This window comes from Eucalyptus grandis, chromosome 7, assembly GCF_016545825.1.
Source record: "Eucalyptus grandis isolate ANBG69807.140 chromosome 7, ASM1654582v1, whole genome shotgun sequence".
Taxonomy (NCBI): Eukaryota; Viridiplantae; Streptophyta; class Magnoliopsida; order Myrtales; family Myrtaceae; genus Eucalyptus; species Eucalyptus grandis.
The window spans coordinates 55,461,251-55,477,336 of record NC_052618.1 but is presented as its reverse complement, the minus strand read 5'-3'; the positions used below and the strand labels follow the sequence as shown (position 1 = coordinate 55,477,336).

The 16,086-nt window shown below is 39.8% G+C and overlaps 1 protein-coding gene across 1 annotated transcript; it reads left to right on the top strand.

Moving 5' to 3' along the window:
• The first annotated feature begins 9,829 nt into the window (after nt 1–9,829).
• On the top strand, nt 9,830–11,973 carry LOC104454292. Its single transcript, XM_039318276.1, has 2 exons — nt 9,830–10,015; nt 10,777–11,973. Exon 2 carries the CDS (start codon nt 10,908–10,910, stop codon nt 11,841–11,843), a length of 936 nt encoding a protein of 311 aa, XP_039174210.1. The 5' UTR covers nt 9,830–10,015; nt 10,777–10,907; the 3' UTR covers nt 11,844–11,973.
• The last annotated feature ends 4,113 nt before the right edge of the window (nt 11,974–16,086 follow it).

The following is a 16,086-nucleotide window of genomic DNA, read 5'->3' as shown; positions in this document are numbered from 1 at the left end:
TTTGACTTAAAGGATTTTGGGGAAATGTAAATTGCATTTGATAAAAAATTCTTCGCAAAATTATTTTGGGGTAAAAATTGTTTGGCAAATCTATTTTTATAAAAGACTTTTGGATTTCATTTTTCTTTTATATTAAAAATATTAAGCACTGTGTTGACTCTAGTGAAGGTAAGGGTAGTCTTGGAACAATGAGAAATAAAACCAAAAATAAAAAATTTATTATGGTAGTTTTGAAAAAAAATAATAATTTAAGTATTTGGTCAGATGCTAAAAATCTAAAACTAGTCCCTATTAGTATTGAGTTTTAACTTTTTCAAGGCCAGCATTTGATTGAAAGCCTTTTGGATAGACTTGCCAAATACTCCAATATTTCTCTAAGGGTTTTGGAGGTGAAAGCCCTTTAGGAAAGTTGAACCAAACATACTAAAAAAAGTTTTCCCCAATTATATTTTATTGATAGATTAGATATGTAGGTTTATTTTATGAGTTTTATGTAACTTTTATTTGGACAAGCAACCTTAGAAAGTTGGAAATTCGTAATTATTAAGGTTTAATCTTGTGAAAAATGAATGATTTGGAAAATACTTTTCTAAAAAAGACTACTTAAAATAATTAATTAATGAAAAATATTTCAATATCAATAATAATATATGTTTGACTATTTTGTAGACAATAAAAATATTTTTCATTTTTTATAAGCAATGCAAATAATTATTTTTAAAAAATGTTTTACGGAAAAAAAAATGTGGCTAAGCCCAACTTGATTTTCAGTCCAAAAGAAAAGCCCCACTCGAGTAAACGCAAATTCCCTGAGCCACCACCCACCCATGTTAGCTCCACCATTTATGAGGCCTCTTAAATTTCTGTCGTTTCATTAGCGGTTTGGTTCTTTATTTCATTATTGCATATTTCATATTACTTAAAAGTATATATTAATCAATTTTAATCTCGAATTATTGGTGCGCCCACATTTAATTGAGATTTCTCTCGGTAATTCACATTTCAAATATTATCCTCCTTCAACATCAATGACATTTAGGCTGCGTTTGTTATTATTTCTTTTTTCTGTTTTTGAACACTTTTTCTGTTTTTTTGTTCCTGGGAACAAAAAAGGAACAAAAACGCATTTGTGTGCGTTTTTGTTCCAAAACTATTTTTTTGTTCCCAGAAACACATCTAGAACAAAAATAAGAAACCAAAAAAAAAAAAAAAAAAAGTTGTTTCTTGTTTCTGAAACAAAATTTTTTAACACTTTTCTCTTTTTTCTTTGGCCGGCAACCGGCCGTCGAGGGTCAGCGACGCCCGTCGAGGGCTAGCGACCTCGCCGGAGTGTCGCCGGCCCTAGGCAAGGCCAAGCTCACCTAGCCAAGGCGAGGCCGAGCGCTTGGCCTCGCCGAATCTAGGCGAGCCAAGCTCACCTAGCCAAGGCGGGCGAGCCTTGTTGGCCCCGGGTCGGCGAGCCTTGCCGTGAGGCCGCCGACTGTTGGCCAAAAAGAAAAAAAAAAAGAAAAAGAAAGGAAAATAAAATAAAATAAAAATATTAAAAAATTAAAAGAAACAAAAAAGAATTGTTCTCGGAACAAGTTTACCAAATGTGTGTTTAGTCAAAAATTGTTCCGGAACAAAAATACTTTTTATTTTATTTTATTTCTATTCCCTGGAACAATTTTTGAACAGAAACGTTATCAAACGCGCCTTTATACACAAGTTCACGGTTACTTTTATCAAAAAGTGAATTTCGATGTTATTGGAGTAAATAACGATTTCGAAGAAATGTGAATTATAATCAAAATTCAGTCTTGTTTTGTCACTGGACAAAGAGGATATTTACAAATTAAAGTTCCACATGTAAACAACAACACCATGTAAACCCGCACATGTTAATCCATACACTAGCGCGGGTCAATTTTTTTTTTCTTTTTTCGTGCTTACTTGAGAGAACAGATTTTCCTTCCTAGAATAGGAGAAGTAAATTGAAAAATGAAAGTAAAACTATAATTTAGTTAGAAATAAATAAATAAAAAATTGAGTAAGTTGGTTATCTCCTCGCTACACAACTAACAGTGTGTATGGTTCAACATTTACGAAATCCTTTGGATTTTAATGTCTCTCAAGTAGATACGGATGTCGTTTATAAAATATTTCAAAGAACTTTGGAAAAATACAATTGCATTTTTCAAAGGTCTTTGGCTTTTGGCTCAAGGCGCGTCCAAAGGTGTTTTGGAATGTTGCATTTTCATAATGCAAATATAATTCTTTTTCTTCCAATTTTGCTTTCAATCAACTTTCATAATTATGAAAATATCTTCATCTCACGTGACCTTACCAGTGATGGTTCAGGTCACTGGCAAGCTAATTTGCTGCTGGCTTGCAATCTCGAGGTTGGCTGATAGTTGATTTTGTTGGCTGGTAGCTAAGTTTTGCTGGCAAATAGTTGGAGATATCTTTTAGGAAAAAATTATCAAAAGTCCTTTATAGAATGTAGTTATTACCAAATGGCATTTAAATTAAAATTGTTAACTAATGTGTTTTTAAAATAGATTTTACTAAACGTTACTAGCACTTTAGATAATCTCTTTAACCCAAAAGTATTTGTATTTTTTTGAACCCAACACACCCTAAATACCCACAAGTTCCCAACCACATCCTCCTCTCTTCCTCTACATCATTGCGTGTGCTTTCTTTTGCGTCTTCTCTCCTCACTCCCATTTTTCTCTCTTGAGAGCTTCAATATGGTTGGGCTAGCGATGACTAGAGCTGTCAAATTAGTGGGTTGGGTCAGGTAAAAAATGATCTAATCCATATTGACATTCAACTTGTTTTGATCCATTTTTATATAATGTAAAATTAATGATCTATACCTAATCGGATCCATACACGACCTAACCCAATACAACCCAAGTCATATTATCAAAAAAATTAATATTATAGGAAAACCTATATCCACTTATTTAACTCACTTTAAGCTCTCCACATGTATATGTTATTAGATAAAAGTTTCACATCGCATGAAAAAAAATTAAATAAGAAAACATTATTAAATAAAATAAAAAACGTAAAAAACTTATAAATTGAAATACTTATAAACACTTAGGGCTAGAGAAATTGGGTTCTCTACCCATTTTGTGACCTAGATTCAATGAGCCCAGTTTCATATGAGCAACTCATTTGCTTTTTAAATTAGTTATAAATAGCCTGAGAAAAAAAATGAAAGAAATAGGCAAATTTCAAATCTTATTTTGTAATTTTCCTGCATTTTTTTTTTTTTTTTTCTATTTAGACTCTGGGGCAATGACTTTAAAGGTTATTTTTTGGTTTTATCAATTAATGAGTTTGAAATTGATCGATTCATGTATAAACAAAAATAATGTTTAGATAATTTACAAATCGAGCTAAAAAATAATGGAGATCGGATATCACTGCTACTCGAGTATGTTTCAACGTAGGGATATCTCATGCTTTTCCAATAAAATAATATGAAAAGTAAAACCAAAAGATGAAAAAGAAATTAAAAATCTAATTTCTTGAAAAATGAAATCAAAATTAAAAAAGCTTCATCTTCTTCCCCATTCAGGACGTGAGCCACTGTGTCTCTCTCTTTGAAAAAGAAATCCACTTTCTCTACCGCAACAGAAAATTGGCAGCAACCACTAGAAGAAGGACCTAGCCCGGGCTGACCAAGCCGGTGGTCCGCTCCCTCGGCCCCCTCCAGCTACTTCACGCACCGCCGTCCTCCGCCGCCTCCTCCTTCACCTTTGCATCCCGCGTCTCCGCCGCCACCGTCACCTCCTCCTTCCACGGATCTGCTTCCCCGACGCGCGTCAACCTCCACCACCCTACGCAACACTCTCCTTCCATCCGCTTCTCCCTCGATCGCCCGACTTCACTGTGCCGGTTCGCAGCACAGGGCGGCTAGCTCGTCGGGTCGAGCAGCCAGAAACCGATGCCGTGGAGGACTTGCAATGCTCACGATGACGCATCCTGGCTCGTTCCGGTGCAGCTTGCCCAGGAGTTGCAGATCCCCGAGCGTGAGTGTCAGCTATGCGCTGTTGCCGAGCAGTGATTAGGTGAGTCAAGAGCAGTGATTATGGGCCATGTGCAAACCCCTATTAATCCATACAAAGTTAAGCTCAGATATCTTAAATCCATTTCCACCCATTTGTAACCTGGCCCTCTTAAAGTGAGTCATAAAATGGGTTTTTAACCCATATCGACAGCTCTAGCGACGACGGAGCCAGATTTGGCTCGACGTGCGGCCTATCATCTTTGATGGAAACACTTATCGCGCGGGGGCGGAGAGAGAGAGAGGAAAAGAGGAAAGCGACTGCAGCCGCTGGCCGGGGCTTAGCGACTAGGTCGCACCCAGCGATGGCAAACGCGAGGCTGAGTGACGGTTGTGGATAAAATAGCATTTTGGAGGAGCTAGAATTCTAACAGCACTTATGGGCCAAGGGACCGCGGGCTCTTCACGGTTTTTTCTGTGAGTACCTGAAATTTGTCCTCGCGGATGCTTGTTGACTTGTCGTTTCTCCTGTCCTGGTCTTATATGGATTTCTACATTGAAATCTTGTCTCTTGACTATTTTTTTTTGGTTTGGGTTAATGGGCGTCGTTGCATGTTGCGTTACGAAGGTGCCGTGGGTTGTGGTAAATTTTCGTCCGATTAAAACTCTCCGCATAGACAATTCACTAAAAGCTTTTGCTGGGGATTCATTTATTTCATTAAAAATAAATAATTCGGACAATATTTTCCTAAAATCTATCTTTGTCACTTAAAAAATTAGTCAATGAAAAATTTTTTTACTAATGAAGATAATTATATCTTAACTTTTTTGTGGATGACGGAATTTATTTTCATTTATCCATTTTCATAAGCTATAATTTTTATTTTCCATGAAACAAATAGAATTTGAAATGTAAATGCTTTTGTCAAATTATTGTATTGAACCATCTGCCATTTGGCTTTTCTCAAATCTTTTCAATCATTTTGTACAAATGAGGAAGATTACCAGAAAAGTTATGAACTTATTGTACTTGTGTCAATTTGGTTTCAAACCTTTCAATTTACCTAATCGAATCCTTCACCTTTTGATAATTTGCCAATTTAGTCATAACCTTTTCAGAAATGCCAATTTAAAAACTTTTGATGATTTGTCAATTTAGTTTTTTTAATCAATTTTGGGTTAAAATCACTCATGTAGTGATCTAATTAATACTGACCATCTTACTTGACACTACTAATGCTGATGTGGATAATTTAGCAACATCCCAAACCACGACATCTTGGGCCGGTCTTGTAAGTTGTTATATAAAATTTGAAGTTTGCTAATTACATAGGGACTTCTTAAGCCACTATGGGCCAGGCCTGGAGAGTCCACAACCGACCTGGTTAATATGCGGGTCGAAACAGGGCAAATTGCTACACTATAAATGGTTGCTCTCTGAACCCATGGGGAACCCCATCTCTAAAAATATCTGTCTAGGGTAATTTTGAGCCTTTGCCTTGAATTGATGAGGACGTGCACTATGTGAAGCTAACATCATTCCAAATCCCACGTTACACGAAGGAGGAGTTCATTATTTCGAGCATTCACTTTCCAAGCTTGACCAACGTTAATTGGGATGTCTATTTGTCCTTTGCTGGTATGTCGAGACATGAAAGGTCATCCCTATGGTTGACTTTTCAAATCAATGGGGGAATCAACAGTTGAGATGACCGGTCAACCCGTGAAGGATTTCAACGATTGACCTGAATATTGTGGAAGTTGGCCAACGGGATCGAGAGCCTCTCCGTTTTCCCTTGTTCATTTTCATTTGGGAATCATTACGAATCGTTCTTGTCAAAGTTTAAACCGATAGAAAATGGTGTGATGAGATTTGCACATATATTACTCTATTCTCATCTTCACATGCATATAATGCGAAATGTGGGGCGTGCACATTGTGTTCATTGTCTACAGCATATTGACGCGTCAATTCGCTTTACCTGAATTCGAGTTTGGATGGAATATGCAATACATCGGGAGTGTCAATTGTGTATAACCCTCGCATTGGTGCAAGCAAAACGCATGTTATGCAAAATTCGGGAAAAAAAGAAGAAGGAAGAAAAGAGAAACGTTAAACTTTCTTAAGGAGGGCAAATGAAAAGAAAATTGAGGAAGCGCGGCACAGAGGAAAGCGAAGAGGAGGAGGCTTGGGGATGAATGAGCCTTGTCAAAGAATTTGTCGACGGCCGATCCTAAAGCCAGTACATATGATGCAATTTGTGAAATATCAAAGGAAAGCTCTAGGTCATGGTTGAGGTTCTTCTATTAGATTAATTGATTCACGTTATGCGTCGACGTCCAAATCTGATTCATACTAAAGCTATTGCGTGTTAACCAATATATTTCCTTAGGTTAATGAATTCTAAATTTCGAAATTACCCAGTCGCCGTAGAAATCAAAGAGAGTGCTGCCGCCCCCGGTTATCAGTTGATTCCCCCAACAAGTACCTGCAAAATTCTCATTAGCTTAGCAATTTTTTTTTTCCGAAAAGCTGACCTAACGACATTCTATTCTATCCCTACTTCTAGTAGAAAAACTGTACATGTCCCTTAGATTAATACTTGAAAATTTTGAAGCCCAATTATAAGCTAAGCCGTTACATCAAACATTTTGATCATTATATCGTCAGTGTGCATTAAATTCATTTGGTCAATTTATAAATAAACTACGCGTTTTGCACTTTGAAGTAGCCTTTTCATTGACTCAGAAAGAGAGGTCCGTGGGTTCCTATTGCGTTCAACTTTTTTTGCTTGCATTGACTTGACAAAGGCAACAATTGAGTAGTTGAGCATGATTTGATCAAGCATATGGCAGAATGTATTTATACTTTTCACCATGTGACGAGCTATCTCTATTGTACATTGGTTAATTTTGTGGATTGTATAAATGTACTTCTTTTAATACCGAGTCTTGAAGAATTAAAACGGAGCCAGTTGCATCAAGCATTGATTCCAGGCTATCTCGAAAGGGATGCTGTCCCGCTACGAATTTAGTACAAATTATATTACGTCGTCATTATGATCCTAAGATATTTGATAGAGAATTATAATAACATTTTAAAGTGCAGGGAATGATTCCAAAGAATTGGGAATAGGTTTACATTTTATGCCTCGTCTAAAATATACCTCCTATTATTATGAACTTTTTCTTTTTTTTGGTAACCGAGGATTCCACCACGGGCCCTCCGTGCCCAGACGGCACCGAAGGGCCGGGCTCCTATACCTTGGGGGAGACTAACATAGGACCCCATTACCATGGACCCCCACTTAAGAAGTGTTAGCAGCTACGGAGTTTCGACTCTTGGACCTTTGTGATGAAGTGCCCAAAGCCGAACTAACTCAGCTGCCCACCGGGAGATATTATGAACTTTTTATTCCGTAAGAGAACAAAAACTTGATGGTGAGCGGACATTTTCATTCTAGTAAATTAAATGTGTTCTCCTACCAACCATCATAACCCCATGGTCATAAAAACCAGCTATAAGTCGATAGTTGTCTTCGATTATCTGCAGACAATATATATACATAATCGCACTGAAGGCGAGATAACTAGTAAAATCAGGTTATTTGGGCAAAAATAGTATCATCGTTATTAGGAGGACAAAGAGTTTTAGCAGAAAATTTAGATGCTTTAAGCAAACTGAAATGAGGAATTCTAATAACATAATTAAATGAGTAGGATGCGTATGAGTGTTAATTGGAATCGGTCACATCCAAATGGGCATTTGTATACCTAACATCATTATATATTGTTGATACTCAAAATTGATCCCGCCATCACTTGCCTGTCACAAGAGTGGAGGATGTAATAATGGGATAGACGAAGTAGTATGTGTGTCATGTGGGAAGAATTGATATATAACCAATTATCACTAGGCATAAGGATAAAAATTGGATGATCAATGACAAGGCAGAAGATGGCCGTGTGTTTAGTTGTTGGAATACTATGACGAATATCTAGTGGCCTTTCAAATGGCTCCGGCGGCAAACTTTTATGAAAATGTTTGATGTAGGCGCCAAGAGTACATGTGGTTGAGAAGCAGTTATCATTTGAAGACCCAACCATGAAACTACTATCAATAAATAAGGAATCATCAAAGCACTATCAAGGCTATAGAGGAAATGGGCAAGTGACACACGAAGGAAAAGGAATTTGGATAAGTTTAGAAGCGTTTGCTAAGGGACGTATAACTACCCGGTGATCATCAAGCTCTTCCATAAATACCCCCAATCCTTCAACAAGAGGCCCCCCCATCCCCTGAAAAACCAATCAGAAAGTTATTCCTTTATCTTTACATTTCCTGTACTGCCTTTTAATTTTCATAGCTGTAGTTCTCAGATTCCCGTTGTTGATTGGATTCCAGCATGTATCTATACCTTGGTGTAGTGTCATTGATTTGATTCCGGCATTATATCCTTTATCCTGGTGTAGCATCATCGATTAAGTTCTAACACTGTGTCCTTTATTCTGGCGCATTGTCATTGGTTAAATTTCCCGCATTGTATCTAATTTTCTATGAGCTGTGTCATCGATTAGATTTTGGTATAGTTTGGATTCAATTCCAAAGTCAGTGGGTCTATCATCATATTGGATTCTTATTTAGCCCGGTATTATATGGTGTTGTTTGAAGTTGAAAATTCAAATATTTGCATTGCATTTGATATCCTCTATTCGGAGTTGATATGGAATTTTTGTCATTTCTAAATAAAACCGATAAACAACTTTCGGTGAAACATATTCTGTTGTGGAAATAAAACCGGCGAAACATATATAAATATAAATATAAATATATATATATATATATATATATATATATATAAGTGTTAAATGGGTTTGCAATTTACTTAAACTCGGTCCCCTTCCATGACTCTCTCTTCACTCTTTTTCCCCTTTGTTCAATGTCATGCTCGCTCACTTTATGCTTTTATTTCAGTTTAGGCATGAGGTTTTCTAAATTTGGTCAAATATAAAATATTTTTAACAATATGAGTCGGGTTGGATATGAATTATTAAATCTGCATTGTATGAAATGGATCGAAACATGTTAAATGACTCAATTTAGGTTAGGTCATTTTCAACCCGACCCATCCGTTTAACAGATCTAAATTTGGGCAAGAACTCACATGTATAAGTTCATTCCCCACCAGGGATTGGAGAGAGAAATTCGGAGCATTTTCAAAGTCTAAACCTACCCACTATGTGTTGAAAAGTTCATAAGTTCAGGTACAACGTAAAGTAACTTCTTGTAGTCTAGATTACAAACGTGTTAGCGAAGTATCCTCCTAAATACCACCTCCATTGGCTCCTATATGCGCGTATGTTGAGTCGTTACATCAAGTCTATATAAGTAATTAGCACGCCAAACATTATACCGCCGGTTCGCATTAGCTTGTTCTACTCGGTTTCTAAATATAGCACGCGTGACTTTGAACTTTTCCAATCATTGACTTGAGAGAGAGAGAGTTGCATATAGGGACAGAGAATTGCAAGTAGTCCCTTGGGACGTAATGATGCCTTCTATTTAAGTCCGCTATGTACTTCATCTAGGCTCCTGTCGGACAAACATTAACACGATATTGGCACGTCGGAATAATGATTATGATAGTATCCATTTGCACAAGTAGGGAATATGCACGTTTATTAGATAGTGTCAACGAAAGTTAGTAACTTAACGGACGCAACCTCCGGGAAATTTCCTAAAAAATGCACGAATATTGCAGTGATCATGCTATATATACGGCATATCCTTCAACCCCCATCTTCGCCATTTTAGTTTGAGTTCGACTTCAGTTAAGTTCCCCGACCAGAAATTAGTCTTGTTGTGCATGTTATCTACATCTAGTTTTCTTCACCACAATGATTATGATTTCTTGTATATATCAGGATATTGCAGGATTTATAAGGAGGGAACGAAAGGAGAAGAAATTATCGGGCGCAGTCTGAATCTACCCGCAACAAACTTCCCGCTAGGTTTGGCCCTTTTTCCTTATCATCTCATCTAACCTGCAATTATCTCTACGTTGCATCGTACATAATTTGACTGGGTTCGTTTCTGAGTTCGAGTAAGCCCTAGCCCATCGTTTCCCTCCCTCTCCTCTCCCCCATCAACTATCTCCGCCACGAGCACAAAACTGGAGCCAACCATCATTCTGTTTGACAGACCCGACAATGGGAAGACGCGGTGAACGGTGGACTACGTTTTTAGGGTTTCCATGGGAATTTTTAGGGATTTGGCTCGATTCCGGCTTCATAGGCCCACCGACTATCTCTAATATTCACACTGCTGGCGCTGGATGAATGCCAAGTGTAGCCATCATTTGCTTTTTTTCGAAAATTGCCACAAAAAGCTCTAATTTGATGTCATCTACGTACTCATCTTTGTCTTTGGCTACCAACATTGCTCCTTCAGCCCCCGCCTACTTCCCTCCCTCTCCCTCTCCCTCTCCCCTCTCTCTCTCTCTCTCGATACCGACGAGGCTCAGTGAGTGATGTGGTTATTATTAGTAGCAACATGTGAATATATGGTAGTACTAGCAATTGGTTTTGAAAGTACTTCTGGCTGTTTTGGTTCGGTATGCACCACTCTTTGGTAGGGTAGAATAAGACAATAAAGTATGAGCATCTTAAAAGAGAGTTCAGGAACTTTCGAGTCTAGAATCAAATTTATTTACTGTCATTAAGCGATTCTCTTGCTTCTAATTAAATAAGGAGGTTCTTTTTGTCCCGTGCAGGAGTTTGGGATTTGCCAGAAATCAGGTGTTATTGCAGTTTAGAGTTCAGACCTCCTTCATTAACAAGAACGAATCAACCCTTGAAATAACCTGCTACATCTCCACTTTTCATCAGCACGACGATCTCTTTCATGGGAAACTCTCCTTCCTCTAGCAAGAAGAAGGGTTCCGGTGGAAAACAAAGCACGACGATCTCTTTCATGGGGAACACTCCTTCCTCTAGCAAGAAGAAGGGTTCCGATGGAAAACAAAAGGGTAAGAGCATGAGGAAGCGGATGATGATTCGTGGCCATGAGCACCAACTAATTTATCACGACCAGAAAAAAAGTGGCAGCGTGTACCAGTGCAATGGGTGCCAACAACCAGGGTTTGGTCCCTATTACTTGTGCAAGGAGGGCTGCAATCTCCATTATCACCCGTGCTGCAGCGAACTTTTAAGTTCGGAGTCCTCTGAGTCCTCCTCAGCCACTGTTGTTGGCAACCACCATCCCTATCCGACTGGGGATCTCGTGTTAAAGGAGAGGGCGCCACGCAAAGCGCGGTGCTGCGTCACGTGTGGAGAGGAAGTCCGGATGCTCAGGTACAAATGGCGGCACAAGAAGGCACATGGCTCGCGCAATCCTTACTGGCGCCTCTACCACCACCTAAATTACCGTGCCTTCCACCCGCTCTGCGCGTCACTCCCTGCGCAGATCGAAGAGACTGGCGAACATAAGATCGTGCTGCAGCTCATGGAAGGGGTCGAAGGTGAGTGCCTCATATGCAAGGGCAATGCCAAGGGATGGGCTTACAACTGTACCAGCGAGAACTACAGTTGCCACGTTAGGTGTATGAAGAAGAAGATTATAGAGCGTCAGCAGCAGAAGGAAGCTTCACGAGAGAGCAAAGTGACTATCTACGTGAAAAAAGCGTTGCGGCCGATTCTGGAAATAGTAAAAGTGGCTCTTAAGCTCATCATCGGAGCCCTCTTCGGGTCCCAATCAGAAGACCTGGCAGATGTCCTTGGAGAGCTTTTCGTAGTCATCTGTGATCGTGTCGCCAGTGAAATTGTTACTATGAACACCTAGAAGGGGGTATGGAGAGCTTTTCATAGTCATCTGTGATCGCGTCGCCAGTGAAATTGCTACTATGAACATCTAAAAGGGGGTGAATACGTGTTTAAAAGAAGTTTTGACAAATAAATACTGAATAAAATAAATTTCGAGCAAAGTCTGAATAAGGATCAGAATTTGACAAACGAGCTATTAGATTTATGATAGATGTTCAAAATTTGTTATGCGATGGAATAGATGCAACAAACTTAAATAAGATGAGTTAAGGAAAGAAAATGTTGCACACGAAATTTATAGTGATTCGGCTTAGATCAAGCCTATGTTCATTCTCCCACGCTAACAACCTTATGGTTGGATTTCACTATATGATCAACAAGAGATTACAATTTTGAGTGCAAACACGTAGATCACACTATCTCACTAAGTCACTCTTTTGGTATTTCTCTCAAGATCACAAACGTTTAAGCTCACAAAAGACAACGTTTAAGTTCACAAAAGACAAGAGTATGATCGAAGTTCGCTCAGACTTTGGAATTCTAAATTTTATGCTCCGTCTCTTACTTGCTCATCAGTCCTTGATCTCCTTAAATACTCCTCAACTTCCAAACTAGCCACTGGACAATATCTAGAAGATCGTCTTTCAATCTACCCATTTGACAGATCTGCATCAAGAAGATTTGATAGCCGTTGAGTGATAAAAGTAGAATCCTAAGTTGATTATGATCGCCCATACAAATAGAATCTTGGTTTCCATAAGTAGAACTTATTCGTTTAGAAAGTTCTTGTTTTTATGATCCAATTGTAGCAGTATAAGCCCAAGTATAAGGACGTACTACAGTCCAAGAGCCCGTATACTCTTGTTATGTATGAAGAATGTAAAACGCGTGGCAAAAAGTCATAAATGCTCTCTCTTCACGCTCTGATGCTTCCCGTTTAAAAGTTCATTTTGTAATTTCCAAGTTTTCATCCGGTGGCATGTATAAACGTGCTAGAAGAACGACTTTGTAATTTCCAGGTTCATTAATTGGTGTTAGCGATCGACACAACCTCTGGGAAATTTCCAAAAAATGCACGAATATTGCAGTGATCATGTTATGTATAGCATATCCTTCAACCCCCATCTTTCGCTTTTTCTGTTTGAGTTCAACTTCAGTTAAGTTTTTGGACCAGCAATCAGTCTTGTTGTGTATGTTATCTGCATCTGAGTTTCATCCCCATAATGATTATGATTTCTTGTATATATGAGGATATTGTAGGATTCATAAGGAGGGAACGAAAGGAGAAGAAACTATCTAGCGAAATCCCGAGTCTACCCGCAATAAACTTCCCTGCTATATTTGGCCCTTTTTCCTTATTATCTCATCTAACCTGCAAATGCAATTATCTCTACGTTGCACAGTACATAATTTGACTGGGGTTCACTTTTAAGTTCGAGTAAGCCTTAACCCGTGTTGACACTTAAATTTTTATTAAATATTTAAGTTTAAATTGTATTAGAAGATTAGGGACCAAATTGGCCCTAACAAAAAATATTTTCGTATTATATAGGCATTAACATTATTTACACCTACTAATTTTGATTTTGATTATTATTTTCCCTTAGCATTTCGGATAAATAGAAAAGTTAAAAAAAAAAAAAACAAAAAAAAAACAAAATTCTCGTGGGGCTGGGCTTTTGCCCCAGCCCCCTTCTTTCTTTCTTTTTTCCACGCACGGGCCCAGGCCCATTCCACCCATTCTCTCCCCTGGCTCGGCCCCTCCCCCATTCCTTCTTCTCCTCCTTCCTCCTTCCTTCACCGCAGCCCACGTGGGCGGCTCTCCCTTCTCTCTTTCTTTCTCCCCTTCCCATGCCGCGTGCTGCGGAAAAGGAGCAGAGTAATGACTGATGCGACGACGATAGGACGCCGGAGAAGGCCGGAGGAGGCCGGACCTCCTCCGTCGACCCGCTCCTCAGCCTATAAATGGGCCGTTCACAAGCAAAGGAGAGAACACACACAGAGGGCAGCGAGCTCAGAGGACTTCCCCCGAGAGACCTCAGGGGAGGCCTGAGAGTGAGCAAGCCGGAGAGGAGAGAGATCGGAGAAGAGCAAGCGAGATCTGGGGGCGGTGAGTGAGAGAGAGTGACGTTCTGGAGAGAGAAACCAGGGCAGAGAGAGAGCGAGAGAGAGAGAGAGAGGGGCCGATCTGGAGGCCCCAAAAAGAGGTCGAGAAGAGAGAAAGCTTGAAAGAGGCCGAGATAGTGAGCGAGATCTGATAGAGATTCGGCCGTGAAAGAGAGAGAACGCAATTGAAAGGGCCGCCGTTGGCCGTCACTTCCGAACCAGAACCGACGATCCGCCGCCGCTCCTTGTTCACTTTGAAGCCACGGTAGTTCCCCGTTCGGGCGGTCTTGGTTTTTCCGATTCGAGGTCGGCTTCCTGAGGATCCCAGCTTGCGGGCGCGCGAAGCGGACAGACGTAACCCGATCTATTGAGCTCGTCCGCCGTCCGACGCCGCGAGCTGGGTAGGGACCCTTGGCCGAACCTCCTCTGTTTTGAGCCCTGTTTTGCTCGTCGTGAGTTTCGCCGTTTGTCTAGCGCGCATGATTTCCGGCCCCGTTTGTGTGTGCCACGATCTCGGAGCCTAGTGTGTCGTCTGCTGCAGATCTCAGCTCGAGCTCGAGCGTTCCCGTTCCTCACCCCCCAGGTTTGCGTATGCCTCATGCTCGACGAAATGCCTAAGTCAGATGCTTTTTGGTGTTCTTCATGGTTGAGACTTGCTGCTTTTCGCTCACGCGTACATTAACTGAAGCTGAGTCCCGCTTGTTCATTATTGCTTGGTTTTGGTCTGAGTTGGAGTTGGAGTTCCGGTAGGTGTAAAGCCTCCTTCTCAATCGGCGCCTCACATGCGGTCGATGAAATGCCCGGGTGAGGATCGGGCATTTGCTCTTAGCTTTCTGCTCAACGTGGGTGCTCGCATCTTGCTAAAAGAATCCGATAGATCCCCGCCGCCACCTTTGCTGCGTATGTTCTTGTTTTTGTGGGCATCGCGTTATCAGGTGACCGGTTCTTGGCCAGCGTAGTTGAAGGGTTAGTGTTGGTGACCGAGACAATGGATGACGGCCGCGTGATGGACAGATGGGACTCTAATCGTGCTTGTCTCTTTAACTAAAGTTGTGTTTTTTGGCGCTTAAAATTAGCCGGTGTCTTCAATCCATCGGAAAAGAGGGTCGGCGTTCGATCTAGGGTTCTTCGTGCGCTGTGTTCGTAGGGGGCAGAAGAGACTAGGGCAGAGGGGACGTTGAAAGGCTTTTTTTTTTTTTGAAAGACAGTTGCGAGTGGTTAAAAAAAGGAAAGAAAAGTCAGAAAAAGGAGAGAAGGCTCGGAAGATGATAAAAGACAAAATGGGTCTTTCCCTCTTTTGTTAAGTCTGACATGTGCAGAGGGGTCTTCAAGAAGAAGACCACTTGAAGAATAGAAAAAAATAATAATAATAGTAAGAAAAAGACAAAAGAAAAGAGGGAGGGAAAAGTTAAAAGTGGGGGACGGAAAGCGCGACTCGGGTCGGTCGGGCCGAATCCCAATCGGGCCGGGCGCCGGTCTGGCCGACCCGGGTCAGTTTATTATATTATAATTTTATAATTTTTAGACATTTTTAATTAAAAATAAAAAATAAAAAAAAAAAAAATTAAAAAAAAAAATATTTTTCACGGAAAGACCTAAAATTGATTTTGATTATTTTTCTCTTGAAAAATAAATGAAAAATCCTTTAAAAATTTTCTGAAATTAGGGAAAGGCCTAAAATGTTTTTTAAGTTTTTTTAATGCATAAAAATATATATAAAAGGAAAATCAAAATTTTAGGATTTAAACAAGATTATGTATCAAAATTGCATTGATCAATTAATTAGTGTAATTATGTCTCGATCTTAATTTCTTTGATTGTTCAGAGTTAAATTAGTAATCAACCCACCCCAAAATCAACTAGTGACAACACATATTTGAAATTGATTTGTAGGATAAAAACTCAACAAATCGTAAATTGGTGAGCTTAGGAGAGTCCGGGCTAAACTTAAAACTTAGCGAGCCATTAGCCTCCACATGCGCCTACGCTGAGGGTGCCAAAAAAGGAAGGTCGTGACAACCCATCAATGCCTTCCCTCTCCTCTCCTCTCCTCTCCCCCATCAACTATCTCCGCCACGAGCACAAACCTAGAGCCAAGAATGTCAAATTGAGGAGCTAACTTGATCACATTCTATTTTTTCCTTAATTCTAGTAAA

Bases quoted from the DNA above. Each gene is read 5' to 3' on its own strand.
- LOC104454292 (XM_039318276.1), top strand. From the start codon at position 10,908: ATGGGAAACTCTCCTTCCTCTAGCAAGAAGAAGGGTTCCGGTGGAAAA.